Source organism: Sparus aurata, chromosome 2 (assembly GCF_900880675.1).
Source record: "Sparus aurata chromosome 2, fSpaAur1.1, whole genome shotgun sequence".
Taxonomy (NCBI): Eukaryota; Metazoa; Chordata; class Actinopteri; order Spariformes; family Sparidae; genus Sparus; species Sparus aurata.
In genome coordinates, this window is record NC_044188.1 from 25,461,675 (window position 1) to 25,479,838 (window position 18,164).

At 42.2% G+C, this 18,164-nt stretch overlaps 1 protein-coding gene across 1 annotated transcript in view; it reads right to left on the reverse strand.

Annotated features, from left to right (window-relative positions):
* ankrd13b (ankyrin repeat domain 13B) overlaps positions 1-18,164 on the reverse strand; it is a 49,164-nt gene that overhangs the window by 19,629 nt on the left and 11,371 nt on the right. Inside the window, exons 2-6 of the mRNA XM_030392156.1 lie at positions 9,091-9,226; positions 6,740-6,864; positions 4,772-4,817; positions 4,264-4,407; positions 2,344-2,584 (exon numbers count right to left, since the gene is read on the reverse strand). Coding sequence (XP_030248016.1) covers positions 2,344-2,584; positions 4,264-4,407; positions 4,772-4,817; positions 6,740-6,864; positions 9,091-9,226 — 692 coding nt within the window. The remainder of the gene's footprint in view (positions 1-2,343; positions 2,585-4,263; positions 4,408-4,771; positions 4,818-6,739; positions 6,865-9,090; positions 9,227-18,164) is intronic.

The window sequence follows — 18,164 nt, forward strand, 5'->3', positions numbered from 1 at the left end:
TTTTTGAAGAGGCCTGAGCCTGATCCACACAGCCTGAAGCTGATTTGTGCCTCACTACATCCACCTCATGCTTACTTCTGACACGTCCTTTGGCATTTCAGCCGTTTGGGTGCAAATGCAGGAATTGTGGCTAATGCGGCCACAAGAATAATAAGATAATGATTTCGCTTGGGTTCGATCTGTCTATTTGTCAGGGACTGTGCTGTTCTCAGCAGACAGGAGAAAAACTGTAAATGAGCAAGAGTCAGCTAAGAAGGGTCATTTTTATCAGCAGTCCTGGCCATGTGGTGACACTCCCAAGACACAATAAACATAATGAATACTAAATCAGTGTGTATAGGAAGAGCTATACAGACAGAAAACTGATCACAGAGAGAGAGATGCTTGCCTGTTTGAGAGAAAAACCGTAGGCTATGTGGGATTAAGAAAATAGTTTTAGAATAAAACCTCTCAAATAAATTGTGTTAACGTGGGTTGCAAGCTGCATTTAAAATATCAAGCTGGATGACATCGGGGATGGAGAGCATCTCACAATAGTTATCCCAATTCTTTTCAAAAGCTGCCGTAAAAGTCATTTTAGGCCACAGCAATCCCAAAAAAGTCTGCAAAATCTTGGACTTACTTAAGAAACTCAACTTACAGAGAGAGATCTTTTTTTTTTGTTCAATAACTACATAATCTCACTTTAAACCAGAACCATTGTAACCTTTCCATGAGGTCATCCATTGATCATATTCACACGGGGACGAGGTAGAACTATATTTGATAACCCATTTGCTAATTAAGCATTGAACGTCTTCCTAGCTAACATTGTTATTTGATAACATCCAGTGTGTTTCAATTCCAGGATTAAAGACACGTGGCCATGATGGATGTTGATGTTTTAAGAGCTAATTTTTAATTTCTTAATCGTATAATGTAACACTATCGAACAGAAATGCTAGCCAGGAAGTGGTTGAATGCTATGGTTAGCTGTTATCTAACATAAGATAATGGGTGATTAAATATGCTGTTGACCTGTAAAATGATGTGAGGAAAATGTGCTGTGAAGCTGTGTGAACACTGTGAATTGGTTTGTGTACTACAGTTTTAAGCCTCGAGATGGACATATTTGTAACCATCATAGTTGGGTTTTTTGTGCCAGAAGTAAGCATATTTGGATGAGATAGTAGGATTGGTACATTTCTGTGCTGATTGATTGTCCCCATGGTAGCAACTTGTCGATCACAATATGGCAACACTCGAAAGCAAACTGTGCTTTATTGTCTATTTTACTCTAAATGGGGCTATAATTTACAAGATGAACATCATGCTGTACTGAAGAAGCCTTTAAACTAGCATCTGAAACCATTAACTCATTAGAAAACTGTTTAGTGAGATAATAAATAAAGTGTAACGTAGTGTTATTTTCTCGTAAGCTTTCTTTTTGAAACCCGTGAAGTCGGAAAAAGGAAAGAATGCAGTTTATGTCACTTTGCTTCACCTTTCTGACTCGGCAGCTCCTTATATTTTATACAGGTAATGACAAGAACATGATTTTAGGATTAACTGAATCGTTCAATACCCTTTCATCACAGGATTATTTACCTTTAGGCTCGGTTGTAGATACATCATTAATATAAGTGGCACAATGCAATTACAGTACTGTACCATACAGTGCTACATGAGTTTTGTTGTCCTCCCCCGCTGCTGCTGCTTCTGTTAGTGTTTTCCTACACTGTGTGAAATGCATTTTGACAGCCACCAGAGAACATGCCTGAACTCGTTCCGCTCAGCTGTGGGTTGTAGTGTAGGAGACAGCGACATTGAAAGAGTGACAGAAATTCAACAGTAACAACAAAAGAGTGATTTTCCCCACTCAGAACATGTCCTGTGGCTGAACTGCATCGTCCTGTACCCAGGCTACTGTTGGTGCAGAAAATGATTATCGCGCTTGTTCTATGGAAGATTACTTCTTTCTGTGCGATTGCTAAACATAGCTGCAAAATTCTGAGACTAAAAAGAAGCCCTTGCTCGCGGGTCTTTAGGAATGTTATACGAAATCCTGATGTTTACCCTTGACATTTTGACTTTACTGTTGGATTTTCTGTTACAGCTGCACCAGAAATCGAGTCTGTTTTGCTTAGCTATTGACAAAAATGAGGAAAATCTATATTAAAAAAATTGAGTAAATACAGAGTACATTAACACAATTGTATGTCAGGTGCACGCATCACTGGAGGATTTCAGCACACCACTGGTTCCTTTTGTGCCCAAAATGGTACGACTTTCTGATTGTTTGTATTAGACAACAACTTGACATTCCTAGATTAACATTCTGCACATATCAGTATTGTGTCTGACCTCTCGAAGGCGATGTTTCGGGTGTCCAGCTGAGTGGTAACCACTGGAGCCGACAGCCTGGCTGCTACCTGCTCGTCGCTGGGCTGCACCGCGCCCAGAAGGCCCAAACCTGCAGCGTTGCTGCTGCAGGCGCCGCCGTTCACCCGGCCAGGTGAGAGCGCTGTGAGAGATGAGACGCACAAGGTCTCGCAGAACACCAGCTGCCTGTCATGGTCGACCTCCATCACCTCTGCGCTGGAGTCTGAGAGGCAAGAGGGAGAGAAAAAACAAGGCCAATGACAGTGAGCACGAGAGAGGGAGATCAGAAACTGAGGCTAGGAAAGTGCTACGACACCAAAGTGCCAGTGAGGCTGCAGAACACAAAAAGACAAAAGTCAAGAAAGATGATGATTGATGTCTTGAAACCGCAGATGCTGCAGATGGACAGAGAAGGGGAGAGAGCCAGGCAGGTAGGTCGAGAGGAAAGTAGCACAGAGAGGGAGAACATTATGCAGAGAAAGGTCAGAAGAAGAGGAATAATTTAAAGGCGTGAGAGGAAGAAAGATAAAAATAAAAGAAGAACTGGGTGAAATGATACAAAGAGGAGCCTGTTGAGAATTGACAGAGTGAGCTACAAAGAGGCAGGAGGAGAGGGAGGATCATCCTGGGAAGGTGCGGTCACACCTGCACCAGTCTCTGTGAATATTTGCTCTGTCTCACATTTAAATTAAACCTGTGAGAACGTTAAAATTCAGCTTTGTCCAACCTGGTGATGTCTTAATGCATTTCGCACAAAGTTGTTTGCTCCAATTAACCACTAGGATAATAATAAGTGATCATAATTTCTTTGCTCAATATTTCTTCAATAGCTATATCAGTCAAAATATGTCACATCAGTCAGGGGTTTTCAAACGTTTTGTGCATACCAAAGGGTAACCCAAAATCTCAAGGCACACCTGTATTCATATATGTGTAAATTGGCCTCTATAACATTTAGCAGACACGTTTGTTCAAAGAATCTTACAATAATTCATACATACATGGATGGCGGTGGCTGCAATGCAAGGTGCTGACCAGTGCATCAGGAGCAGGTTGGGGTTCAGTATCTTGCCCAAGGACACTTCGACATGCAGACCAAGGGAATCGAACCAGTGACCTTCCGATAACAAGATGCTTGCTCTACCCCTGAGCCACAGCCGCCCATGTCATGTTATCTACTCACTCTGTACATGTTTATTTTTATCTAATAATGCCGAATTTAAATCTGTACCGGGAAATTCAAGCATACAAAGTAATGACATACTAAATTAAAAACTCGAAAACATGCGTTACATGTTGTATAGTTACGGCACGCCATTTAAGAACCACTGACAAAGGTTATTGTTCAGTAAAAGCAAGGTTATTTCACAGAACTTAAAGCAAATGCTTACTATGGTACATCTTCAAGCCAATACATTTTGGTCTCATACATATTACAAAGGATTTTTTTGAATAAAAAGGCATTTTCACCTTCTTGGCAAGAGTTATGAGAATATTAATCCTACTGCCAGCGGGCTAAGCTTCTGCCAAGAGCCACTTAGCTTAGCACAGCACAAAGACTGGAATCAGGGGGACACAGCTAGCCTAGCTCTGGCCAAAGGCAATGAAATCAACGTGACGTGAGCATTCATAAGAGCTCTCTTACTAACATGTATCTCATTTGTTTAGACTGCATAAAAGATTTTTATCTATGGGGCGGGCTCAGTGACTTCCTGATGCCTTTCTGTCTACACGTTGGCAAGAAAATGAAAGTATATTCCCAAAATGACTTACAATTCCTTAAAAATACATTATTTGCATTTGCAAATAATTTCAGTCCAGTGTTATTGTCTCTGTTCTACTGTATTAAATACACTAAAATGCTCTAGTAAAAGTGCTTGACATTTGAATTTAAACTCTGACCTGTTCCCCTGAAAATGAAGCTCCGGTTTCCTCTCTGCCAGGTCATCTGTTCAAAGCCAGTCAGGGTGGTGTCAACACGGAGGCACTGGCCGCTCTTCCAAACTCTGTAGGTGTCGCTGGGGCAGATACGAGACACCAGGGGCACTGAGGACAAACACAGACACACTTTAAATGAAAATGTGCCATTTCTATAGGACGTGTGCAGAATGCAGTGCAGCACTTCTCAGTTTTCAGTTCATTATTTTCATTTTCCTCATATTTTCAGAGACTAACACTGAAAACACTTCCACTTGTGGTTTTCTAAAGCACTTCAGATTAAAAAGCACAAGCTGATTAAGTCTAAAAACAAAGCCAGACTGCAGGATGGGAAGTGTATGAGCATCAGGGTCCAGTAGAACAGGAACAAACAGCCTTCTTCAGCCCCAGAGGGAGACGATAACATGATTAGTTCTGACTGGTCGGTGCTGGACTGCTTTACCGACTGGAGTGATGCAATGACTGGACTCACCCCAGCTGGTGAACTCCCATTTCATCTCCACATAGAAGTCCTGGGCCTGTACAGAAAGAGGCAGAGAGAGGAGAAAGACAGCAGGGTAAAGGAAGATATATGAGAAAGCAAGGGGCATTAATGACGGGGATGGAGAGAGAGATAGAGAGAGACAGAGAGAGACAGATAACGAGAGAGAGAGAGTGATGAAGTTAAAGATGGATCGACAAAGAGAGGAGAGGAGAACAGCAAAGTGGAGGAAAAGAAAAAGGGAAGATTGAACAACAGTGGTGCTGCTTCATTGTCTGTTCCAGAGATGGGGTACAGGCACAGAGAAGTGGTTATGTGTGTGTGAGGGTTAATAATAGAACTGATGGATGAAGAGGAGGATGATGTGGATGGGAGCAGCGGCAGACAAACAACAGGGTGATGCGTGCAAGGTTTGCGTGTGCATGTGTGTGAGTACTCATTGTCGTTTTCAAACTGCGAGGGTGTTGTGTCTACCATGTGGGCTTGCTTCTGTGTGTGTGTGTGTGTCTGTGCGTGTGTGCGTGTGTGTGTGTGTGTGATTATATCAGGGAGCCAGCTGGAGCAGATACATAGGAAGACAGACTGTGTGAAGGCAGCTCCCCGCATCTCTGCCACTGTTCTCTGCAGCTCGACTGCCGCAGCAGCTTCAACACGATCAACACTTTTTCTGTCAGGATTAAAACCATCGACCTTCAGGCTCTCCAGCCTCGGCTTGTCCATCACTGCTACTGCGCCTTGAAGCATGGCATTCTGGTTTATCTGACATCAAAGTGTTGGTGTTCCCACAACATTATAATAAATGCAGCTCCAAAACTGTCATTGGAGCTGATGAAAGCGAGTCTGCGTAGAGAGCAAGTCGATAGGACGGGTTTGTGTTCTTTGTGGAAGTCATTATTTTTATATGCACGCAGTATTTTTGGTTAAGTTTAGGAAACAAAACTGCTTGGTTATATTTAGGGATGGATCATGGGTTGAGTAGACCTTTTTTGACAAAGTTAACCACGTCGTTCTGCTACTTTTTTCCTGAGTTGCAAAGCCATGACAAAAGGTTATTGGTCAGTTACAATGACGATCTAACAAGATGGTTTGTTCCACAGAACCATCTGTAAAAATCACTGTTGGAAACTGGTTGGAAAAGGGCAGGAACTTTCAAAAAGCACTTGGCAGGTGGTTGGATGGACCATCTGTCTATCACCGTCTATCATGGGCTAACTTCAACCAATCAGATCCACAGTAGGAGGGGGCGACCGTCACCAAAGCCAGTTGGTAAATCAAACGCTTCCCCAAGCCATTCCAGAGAGGAGCGAAAACATCTTTCCCACTCTCTGCTCTTCTTTCAGTGAAACAAACTCTCCAGTTCTGATATAACTGATGTTATAGCCATTTTCAAACAATCAGTTGCTTGTCTCGCTGGACATCACACCTACCAGCCACCTTAACCACACATGTAGCTGGCGTCTCTAGCTGCCTGTTGTTTCTCTGAGGATGCTGATTGGCTCAACACTTGTGTGTTTGGCCACAAGAGCACAGCTGTCTCACAAGGTAAATGATGGTCCTGGAGCAGCATTAATTATGATGTTATAGGAACAACACCAACACAGCGCTATCAAATCGTGCTGCTCTCAGTGCTCCTTTCGGGGGAGAGTGATGACTCAGATTACCCAGACACAGAGGGCTTCGTAACACGGAGTTGTATCCTTTGAGGGTAGTTCCCTTGTTGGATATTAAACAAAGTTATTAATACCTTTAAACCAAATCTAAAATGTTTGAACCTATAAAAAAATGATGTACATGTAAAAAATTTAAATCCACATTTCAGATGGATGCATCTCTGATCAGAACGCCCTTGATATACACTTGTTTGTGTCTATGTAGTGTGTGTGTGTGTGATCATGGGACTATCTTTTTTCCATGTGTACATCAAACTGTTTGTGTGTGAGTTCTTGTGCGAAATCCCACTTGGCGCAGTCGCTCCAGAAGGACGGGGATGCCCGCCAGTCTCTTGGCAGTCCTCTGGTAGTCACGGTAACGAAGCACGAGACGCACCAGCTCTGGATCTCTGGTGCTCACCGCCTCCTGAAGAACTGCAGGAGAAAGAGAGAGAGAAAGAGATGGAGAGTAAAACAGAGCCAATCACTCAGGCCTCATCTAAAATTTATGCACATGAGCAATTTAAGGGGGGCAGCAAGAATTGCCGAAACTGAAGTAGGCCAAAGGAAAAGCTGGTACGACCAATTACTGCGGCTCGGCCGTCATTCATCAGGCCGCCACTTTGCTGTTAATCTTACAGGCTGTTCTACGCTTGAACAATTACATAACAATTTCCTTTCCTTTCCTTTATCAGCACACCTGTGAGTGCAGGTTTATACACACAGACGTACACACACAGTCGAAACAATCAAAATGTGGCAGGATACAAATAATGTGTGTAATCTACTGCGCCTCCTGGCAGTAATCAGATTAGGAGAAACAGAACAGGATTACTTCATGACGCTCTGCAACCACACAGTCTTGGTAATATTCCTGAAAATAACAAAGGTTCAACTTTGATCTTAATCCCTCATCATCAAGATAAATAAAGCATCCAATAACACGCAGGGTTACACAAGTTAAGAGGGAGTCACAGCAAAAACCAAAACCTGAGGATGGGGGTGGGATACAGGACCCCGAAAAGGGGTATTGTATAATTTCAAGGTTAAAGAATGAATTAATTTCATGCTCCATTAGTCTCCAATTGCCAGGCCGATCTCCACAGAGCATTTGCACAGTGGCAGCAGCCAAGAGACGTCTGACAGAAGCCACAGTTTTTCTGCGAAAGAGGTGGTGAAAAAAAAACCATCAAGAGTATAATCAAGAGGACAAAACTGTGCTAAACGCATCAGAACCAGTGTAAAATAGAGCCAGTGGGACATGTTGTGGTGGGCCAAATACAGCGCATGATATATCGTACATGAAATATTATTATAGTCCTCTAATTGTGACCAAGGGGGCCACAACCAGAAATGTAACATTTTCAGACCATTTGTGACTGGGTATTTAATGGGGTCAAAGCATTTTCTGGACATTTTTTTAATAATAGGATAAAGCACATTGCAGAATGGGACAAGAAGATTATTTTTAGCACCGTCTTCATGATAAGACTAAAACCCCTTGGCAGCTTGATATCAAAGGAGCTCAAAGTAGCAGTTTAAAAGGGCAATATGTAAGATATGGCCAGAATTTAAGTTTCAAACTTTAAAAGGTGATTAAAATCATCAACAGAGTGTGAAGAAACAGTAGGGTTATGTCACAGACCTCTTAATCTATATATGTGCGTGTTGCAGATATGTCTGCCTAAGTTAGCATGCTAGCCCCAGCATGACCTATCTCCTAATAGTTTGCTACTTAGTCTAACAAGTACAAAAAAAAGATATCAGAACAAAGGAAATATTCTTACACATAATTTTTTTCTTTTTACCAGAAATGTTAAAAAAAAAATTAAACCTCCAGTTGATTATTAGGGCCACTTAGCACCTCCACTAACTGAGCATCTGATAGCTACAGCAAAGAGTATAGCGAGCAGCAGTTAGCGGTTTGCAGCTACAGCTAAAATTCTGACCATTTCTTACAAATCACACCTTCAATAAATGGCAACACTGTATAATAAAGGTGCGCATAACCCAGATGCCTGTAGTTACCGGCCACTTGTTACCATTTATCTATCAATTAGAAGTTAGTTTATGATTTATTCCTTGGTAACTATATTTTCATAATTATAAAAACTATAATTCATAGAAAATAATTAGTGTTGCCAATAAATGAATCCCACATGTATTTTAAGACATAGTGATGTTTACTATGTATTAAAAAACAACAGTAAGCAGAATGTGTGAAACCTCTTGCATTTCTGTTTGGCACATTAAGGGATGGTGGCACAGTTTTACTACTAATTAGAGCTAAGCTTCCATGTTTATCTATAATGACACCATTCGGAGTATAAATACATAATATTTTTACCGTCCAAAGGAGGCAAAAGTGTTCATGGGAAATGTGGGTGTTAACGTTTAAACCACCGGTGAGAGACAGACTGCCAATTGTCTCCACCGTGGTCTCTCTGTTTCCTTTAATTACGCTGCAAAGTCATAATTACTTTGACATATTATTGTATAAAATGCTGCATGTAGCATTTTTAAAAAAATGTTTTAAACAACCCAACCCCCACCTCACCGTCTGATAATGCATTATGTATACTGCAGATTGCACGGGCTACCAGACAACTAGACTCGGTTTCCTCCGCAGACACACACATGCACAAACACACAGTAACGCACCGGTCCATCCGTTGCGGTTCTCCTTGCTAACGTCAGCTCCTTGCTGCAGCAGGACCCTGGCACAGTCCAGGTGGCCCAGCGTGACAGCCAGGTGGAGAGGAGTCCGCCCACGAGGGTCCAGAGACTCTAAATCAGTCTGGGTGGAGGAAGAGGAGAAAGAATGGAAAACAAAAAGGAAAAAGAAGAAGGAAATGATTATTAAACAAGCAGTCGTATAGAGTGTAAGGGAGCAGCATGGGCAAAAGGGGAAGAAGAGCAGACAGAGAGAAATGAAGTAGCAGGAGAGGAAATTGGGGTTAATTGCGTATCATTGTAGTGCTCTTCGAGCACAGACAGAGAGGCAGGGAGAAACAGAAAAATATAATAGAGAAGCTAGTGTGGAAATGACGACTGAGAGATGGAAAGAGAGACAGTGACAGGTGCTAATTGATCTGTCACCACCCTTACATGGTTGAGCACTGCACTCCTGTATCTCTTTTATTTTCTGGGCTGGATGGATTGGGTTTATCTAAACACAGACAGTTCTTTTAAACAGGGCCTCCACACACCAGAGCTGTTAAAGCAGCCTCCTGTCTGCTATTCTTCAAAACATTAAGACATGGAACATTACGGTTCACAGACAGTTTCCAGTTTGGGTCCTGAAAGGAAAATGTGAGCAGGTTATGTAAACAGGGAGCACAGTTCTCAACCTGCTGTGCCATCGAGCAAAGCACATACACCTTTTTTTTTCATCTTCTGAACATGCGTAGCTGTGCAAGTGTGACAACAACATTGATGAACAAAAAGCATAATTAATGCTCGAGGCTTCACTTCAGCTCTCAGCTCCACTGCGCTGTATTTAGAAGCATGTCAACAAGACCTCATTTGTCAGCCATATTACATTAGTGTTAATCTGTCAAATCAATCGCACCAGAGCTCTGATATGCTAAAATTAAAAAGGTATTAATGAAGGAGGATTTTTTTTTTAAAACTGTCTCACACATATCAAAAGACATTTGGCAGACAGCTAAGGATAATTTTAGATGCCCAGGATATCGACTTATTGATGTCTCTGTTTTTTGGTGCATCTTTAAACCAAACAAATAAATGAAAAGGGGTTATAGGGCCAAGCCAGGATAAGTTTGAAAAAAAATAATAATAATAATGATGAAAAAAAAAAATAAAAAAATAAAAAAAAATATATATATATATACATATATATATATATATATATATATATATATATATATACATATATATATATATATATATATATATATACATATATATATATACAGTGGATGTTGTTTAGTCCCTTAGGCTGCAAATCAATCACAAAATATCCTTTTAAAGTTATGTTTTTGGAGTAAAGCTCAATTGGGAGAGACTAGTGAATGAAGTAAAGAAAATGTTTATCACAGCAGATGAAAAGTGATAACAAGTCTTGTCAGAAAGCCATTTGCACAGGGAGATTTTGTGCTTGAAGGGTATCTGCCCAGAGCAGCGGCAACAAGAATGCCCCCATGGAGTCCAGACACTGGTGGTTGATGTCACTTCTGAGACAAGATAGGCTGATGAAATGATGAAGCTGATGAAGCTGGTGAATCTGCGAAGACTGGGCGGTGATTGGGAGGTGGTGGAGGGCGCGTGCAAAACAGCAACATGAACAAACTAAAGGCAGTAGCCAGTCCTATTTAAAAAGACAGCAGCAAGGTGATAGGCTAACAGTGAAGGTGTGTCGCTGTGTGATTGGAGAGATGTGCCCGGCTGATGTGAGCAGCTGATATCAGTTGACAGCCCCGGATAATGACAGGCAATTATGAGTGAGCATGAGTGAGAGGCGCGAATGAAACGATGGTACGACAAATAAAGTAAGGACTGAGCATGAGAAAGAGTAGTCTTCATCTCTGAACCTTGGCTCGAGCTTCATTAGTTTGACATTTTGGAAAAACCTCTTTTTTGATTCCTTCCTTGAGTGGTAGCAGCAACAGACATTAGGCCATTAGCCTAGCTGAGCATAATGACTGGAAGCAGAAACAGCTAGCCTGGCTCTGTCCAATATAAAATCCACCTACCAGGAAGCTCAGATTTATTACCTCCACCAAGGAGGTTAAGTTTTCGACCCAATACGTTTGTGTGTTGGTTGGTTTGTCAGCAGGATTACATACACAGAAAGTACTGACTAGATTCCCACGAAACTTGGATGGAGTTTAGGTCCCAGAAAAGATCCAGATAAAGGAACGGATCCAGGGTTGTTTTTTCTCACTGTCTTTAACATTGTGAGATAAGTACAGACGTATATATTTGTTTTTTATATCTCAGGGAATAATGCATGGATCTTGATGAAAAAAAATAAATAAAGGGGGACTGTGGCATCAATGGTCTCTTCTGTCTCTTAGCAGAAGCAATTAAATCAGTAAGGTTGAAAAAATATTTCTTTAAAATTAGAAAGCACTACTGGCCTGTAGGCAATAATTCCATATCATAGGACATAATCTTATATGTGATACATTTCCAGTGTTGGTGTACTGCAGGTCTTGTTGTGCTTCATATGTCTTTACAGGTGTCAGTCCAGGCATGTTGAGTAGATAACTAGATGAGTCAATAGTTGTTGGCGCCCTCTGCCAAAGGTTATACAGTGTCGCACAGAAAGACTGACATGTCGTTATGGATCAGAAATGACTGAGAATCCTCCAAGAGCTGCTGTGAAATACAGCAACAGTTACTACGTAAGTCATTACCACAGGAGCTACGGTGAGTGTACATCTGATGAGATATCAAGTCTCATCACAGATCACTTGATTTAATCAACCTCTGCATGAACTGCCCGCCCCTCTCTTTGTCCGTCCCGATGCACCACAGTGTTCATGTTGCTTCTCTGTGCAGTGTGCTCTTTCAAAATCGGCAACGTTTACAAAACTGATCTCAGATCTGCCAGCTAATTAAGGAGAGCCGCTGACGGCCACCATTATCCAAGGTGCGGGCTGATCCAAGGTCAGTTCTGTTAGTCGGCTTGAATTCTAATTAAGGATCACTCTAGGAGTTAAGTATGAGTCAGAATCGGCACTTTAGAAAGACCTGAAGGAAGCTGGGGAGAATTATTTCTAGGAATAAAAAATGAACCCATCTGGAGAACACTGCTAGGTAATTTTTGTAGTGCTTTTTTATAATATTAATACCTCCAATATGTCAGAAATATGGCTGAGCAGGTGAATTCAAGGAAGACTCTAAAGTCCTTATTGATCCACATACATTTCTAAATCAAAGCAGTGGAGGGTGCAATGAATTAAAGCCGAGTTAAAGCAACTGAGAATAGACCAGAAAAAAAAAACTCAATATGAGGAGGCTGCTCTGTTTAAGGCACTCATATCTTGATAAAAATGAGTAGCAGCAACCGTCCATCACAGGTTAACTGTTACGCTCCGGGAAACACACCGTGTCAGCGGCACCAGGAGGACTCAGCAGTTACGTTATCAATCAGTTACTGCAGCCGCCTGTTTCCTTTATTTGCAAGTGAAATGAGAAACACACAAACATGGATGCCTCTGAATGCAAGTAGATGCTCACGTACATACACTAAAAGGGAATACTGGATTGAGTTTAGGGAAGCATAACCCAATAATGGGAACATGATATCATGTTTCAGTGTGTTAATGGGTGTGTTATCTCCGTACAATCTCCAACTATCCACTCTTTAGTTAAAAGGCTTAATGTTTTCCACAGTTCTTTCAAAAGCAACCCTGAAGAGACAGACTGAGACACAAAGAGAGACACATGAATAATGTGGCTAGAGAAGATTTCTGTTGAAAGAAACTGCCTGTCAGCAACTGTAACATGCAAGACAGGCGAAGATGGAGAGGGAGAAAAGAGCAACATACTGCTGTTGCAAGTGGAAAAACTAAGAAACGGGGAGGAGTGAGGAAAGGGAACAGAAGGAGACAGAGAGTTAGGAGCTGGAGGAGACAACAACATGTGGGAGTCCCTCAGGAGCCGCGGAGCCCAGGGAACAGAGAAAGGGAGCGACATAGCAACATAGGAGAAGAAAGAGAGCAGTCAGCTCTGTTTACGTGTGCTGGGTTACGAGTCGGAGTGTAACATGCAAATATGGCCACTTTTGCTGCCGTACGTGACTGGCGTGTGCATGTTTAGCACGAGAAGCATCTCAAAGGACAGACAACATGCGCTTAGGCAGCACAAATATGAAGTGCTGTCGATGTCACAGGAAGAAAAAAGTCCACTGCAGGTTGTCCATCACTGAAACAACATGAGAGAAAAAGACTGTGCCAGCAGGACCAGCGACTGAGTGGTAATAAAGAGTCTTGGAATACATTTTCCCTCCAAATGGAAATGGTATTTTGGAATGAAACCCTTCACGCATTGTTGTAGGCACATGAAAGGGAGAAAAAAAAGAGAGTCTGGAACAAAGCTGATGGTAAAAAAAAAAAAAAAAAAAAAGATGAGAGACTGGGAGAATGGGAGATACAAAGAAAAATAAACTTGGCTCTACTTGTATTTCTGTCTTTTTATGGCACTTGCACCATCTCGCAGCTGTCCTTTCATCCAACTGCTCCCCCCTTTAAGTGGCCGCGTGTAATGTTGGTGATTATCAGTTTAAGCTTATTTTACAGCCGTGCTCGGTTTCAATTACACCAGATACAACGGCTGAGGGTGAGCGGCTTAAACGCAGCAGCAACAACAGCAAAAGAAAGACACACAACGGAGAGCTGGAGAGGAGGCGCAGAGCAGAGGGATGCTAACGAGGGGCGAGGATAAACAGAAACATGTGGCGAGGTGGACGGAGACAGAGAGAGAGGGAGGGGAAGTCAAGAGAGGATAGCAGCGGGGCGATTACAGAAGAAAGGGAGGATGTTGAAGGAGACAGGTCGCGGAGAGTGCAGGATGCTGCCAGAAAGCAGTCTGTACGTGTATAACACGGGACGACAGGGAACAGAACAACCCACTGACGTGTAGAGCCCGCAGATGCTCCTCCTTTTCCTCAACTACACCTGATGAAGCTCCTGTCGTGGTAAAATATTTTTTAAAAAGCGAGAAGCGTATATTTCACCTGTCATCTTGGCTCTTGACTTTTTTCTCCAGCGCCTCTTTGTGATGCATTACCAGGCACGCATATTATTTATTTATGGTGGTCATTGCAAGCCACTCTAGCATTAAATTAAAGTCTGTAATGTTATGGAGTGCATGTCAGTTTGACGAGGCCTCATTCCCATTTTTTGACCTTATATAAAGTTAGAAGGTCTTGACTGAGAGCATCATTCACATTCTCACCACCTTCGCTGACAGGTCGGGAGTTTGAAATGGACCAAGCCCCTTCAATCTGGATCATGATCTCCACTGATCTGGCAACCTCGCCATCCTTTCCTCATGATCCTCTTCTCTATCATCGCTACCAACAGTGCAGTGCAACGCCTACCCCCTTGTCAAATTTCCTAATCAGCACGAGTCAGTGCGCGAGAAATTTGTTGTGATGACACCTTCGAGCCCGATCAGAAAACATCCAGACTGAAGTGATGCGCTGCAGCTCATTTGGTCCAATTTGCATCAAAAGTAGCTGTTACAGACCGAAAATGAATACGGTGACAGACGGTGGTTGGAGTTTGAAGCACACACACACACATGTATTTTTCATCTAATTCAAGGCTCAATTCGGGGCGCCGTTTAGCTCAGTTGGTAGAGCGCGTGTCCCATGTGCCGAGGCTCTGCAGCGGACCTGGGTTCGACTCCCGACCCGGGTCCCTTTGCTGCGTGTCACTCCCCCTCTCTCTCACCCTATTTCCTGTCATATCTTCAGCTATACTATCAATAAAGCCATAAAAGGCCAAAAAAATACTTAAAAAAAAAAAAAAGGTTCAATTCAAGACAGTAGCATTGATGGGACAGAGAAGGGGAGCAGTGGTGACAAACAGGGACATGCTAAGTTCCTCATGAGGAACATACACAGGAGCAGCACTTAGAGCTAATGTCCTCCAAACACCACACACTGACCTGCAGACATACTTACTTATTCACATGTGAACAATGATCAGATGAAAAACGACACACACACACAATCTCAAAACTAAATAACTCCCCTCCCCCATCGACAAAATAGGAACTCTCTGGGGGAAATATTTGTTTACAACGAACGGACCATGCACTCTCCCTCTCAAATGCACGCACACACACACACACACGGCCTTGTTTAACTTGTGTGGCTTGGTATCAACAGTGGGGACATTATGTCATCCCTGCTTGTCTCTTAGCACCCACTCTTCACTTAACAATGAGATCACTATGGCGGGCACATAAAGCCTGTGATGAAGGCGAGGCATATGACACACATAAAGGATTTTTGGCGAGATGTTTTGTTTTGTTGGTTTTTTTTTTTTACAGTGATTGTGTTGTCTGTGGTTTCATCAGTTAAGTCGAAGACTGGTTAATTGACTTGAGACAGATATGGCCTTAAACTAATATCACACATTTTGAGGCTATATCCTGATACATAATATATAACTGACATCATGAAATCTCCTCAAAAGCACTTCATAAAAGCTAGGACTAGGAAACAAAGTCAAATACGGTCAACGTGTTTTTGACCAAATATGCTGAGAATCAATAATTGCAATAACAATCTCATAATCATCCACAATGAATGACTAATTGGGTAAAAACAAGTATTAAAACAGTCCCGGTAAGACCAAAAATGATATCACTTTAGTACAGGGGTCACCAACCTTTTTGAAACTGAGAGCTGCTTCATGGGTACTGAGTCATACGAAGGGCTCTGAGATGATTTGTATATTTGGTCTCACATCACGGTAACAATACGATATCAATAAATTTCCCAGCCCTCGCCTGCATGTGCCAAAGACTGATAACAGATAGATAATAGATGGCGCTGCTGAAGTTAACTACACAGAGAGTAAATCAAGTCACATCAGAGTATCTCATGGGTCCTTTTCACAGCAGCCATTTCAAAATAGCAGGAAAAGCACAGCTGTTACTTTCAGCACTGATGATGAGGCGGTTTTGTTGAAGTTTCCCAATAAGCCGTCAGAGGGCAGTTAGGCGGATGAATCAGCTAAATGGGATTCAGCCTTCATCAGTTTCATTATTTATAATTTTTTTTGTGGCAGGTTAAAATATCTTCAGTGAGTGTTTCGTCATTATGACAAGGAAGCAATAACAACAAATCAGTCTAATATTTCTCCAGAGTAGATTAGTAGATTAGAACTACACGGTATCACTGATCTTGGACAGCCATACACTGGAATAGCGTACTCCTTGGGTTTTCTACTTGGCTTGAAAAATCCACTTCAAACTGCCTTGTCAAGTAAAAAGAGAATTAACCTTAATCCCTGACAGGTTAACCCCTCCCCCCCTTCTTTGTTTTGTCTCTTTCCTGTACATGCAAGTATGGATCTACATATGGTGAGTTTAGCTTAGCACACAGACGGGAAACGGGGAATCTGCCACAACAAAATATGCCTATCAGCACCTCTAAATCGCACTTATTAATATGTTATATCTTGTTTGTTTATCCATACAAAAATCCATCAGACATTTTGTGGTTTTACAGGTAGTTAAGAGCCAGTTTATTTCTTGGCAGAGTGCAGTGACTTATTGGAGTCTTGTTGTCAGCATGAGCCTGCCAGAGTGTTATCCATCTTCATATTTTTCTCTTCAAAAGAGTGTCTAGTGTATTTCCAAAAAATGAATATCCATCAGTTATGAAGAGAAAAGCTGTGTGACTGCTGCTACTGCAGAAAGTGTCTCAAGATGAACGTTTAAATTAACTAATCTTTAATCACTTTAGAGCTAGTCTTACCTTTTTGATTTTCAAGGAAGGTGTCATAATGTTGCATTATTCCTTCTGTTCTCCTTACAAAACTGGATAGAGTCTCCCCACCATCATCATGTCAAACTGTTCCATTATAAGGATAAATCGTTCTCATTATGACGTTATAAGAAGAAAACTTTGCATTTGAAATGAAATGGGAGGATTTCTTTTCTCTCGCCGCAACAACTCTGCATGTGTTACATTAGACTTTCACTTGATGGAAGAAGTTCATTCTTTCACTGTTCATTTCTTCTTTTTTCTCACCTCCACCTATCTGTTTCCATCCTTATTCCTCCCTTATTTCTTCCTCTTTTTCTCTCAAACTTTTTAAAAAACTTTCTCTCGCATATCTAGATCTCTGCCCTCGCTCTATCTTGCTTGTCGTTGTCGCGTCACATTCTATTCCTCCGCGCAATTCCATCTGTCTCTTTGTTCCCTTCCCCTTTCCTCTGTTCCGGCTCCTCTGAACCCACATCTATGTCTTAGAATCAAACTGTTTTCGAGTTAGCCTCTCCCCCCCTCAGTTTCTTTCGTTCTTTCCCATCTTGCCCTCCCTCCATAGTGAGCTCAGTGGAGGTTGCATTATTGATAGGCATCTCTATCTGTGGCATCTGCTCCTTCTCACTCCACCCTCCCTCCCTCTTTCTCTCCCCCTCTCTCCCTCCCTCAGTGTGTGCCTGGCCTGATGCAGCTTGGCAGGTACTTAGGCCAACATCAATCTTTCATACAAACACCACACACACACGCAAAATTGTGCATACACACACACACAGAGGGAGCAGCTTTCCCAAAATGTTTGTGCATGGGGCGCACAGGAGCGGAGGGTGGCAATGGGAGGGAGGAGAATAAAAATAACTTTTTCTCCCCCCCTGCCTCCCTTCTCGCTTCTGTGATTCTACATGCAGGCGAGACTTTGACAAACGCTACACCGCCATGAAACCTTGATCCATTTTCAACGTGACGCTGCTTCAGAAAATAAAGGAAAGCACAAAACCTGCGTCACAGATGACAGAGTGAGCAGAACAATCGTTTGACGATAACCCCCGCGGAAGAATAACAACACCGACGTCTTGCACTCATCTTAACAAAGCTGAGGCACTTCTGCCGGTGCAATAGAGCGCCGTGAGTTCGAGACGCCGAAAATAAGACAAAATGTACCAAAACACCAAGTGAAAAACACTGACCTACATTCAAGCATACGTAATGTTTCTGTTTCACTGCACTTCGTTCTGTTTACTGTCATCCCCAATATCGACAG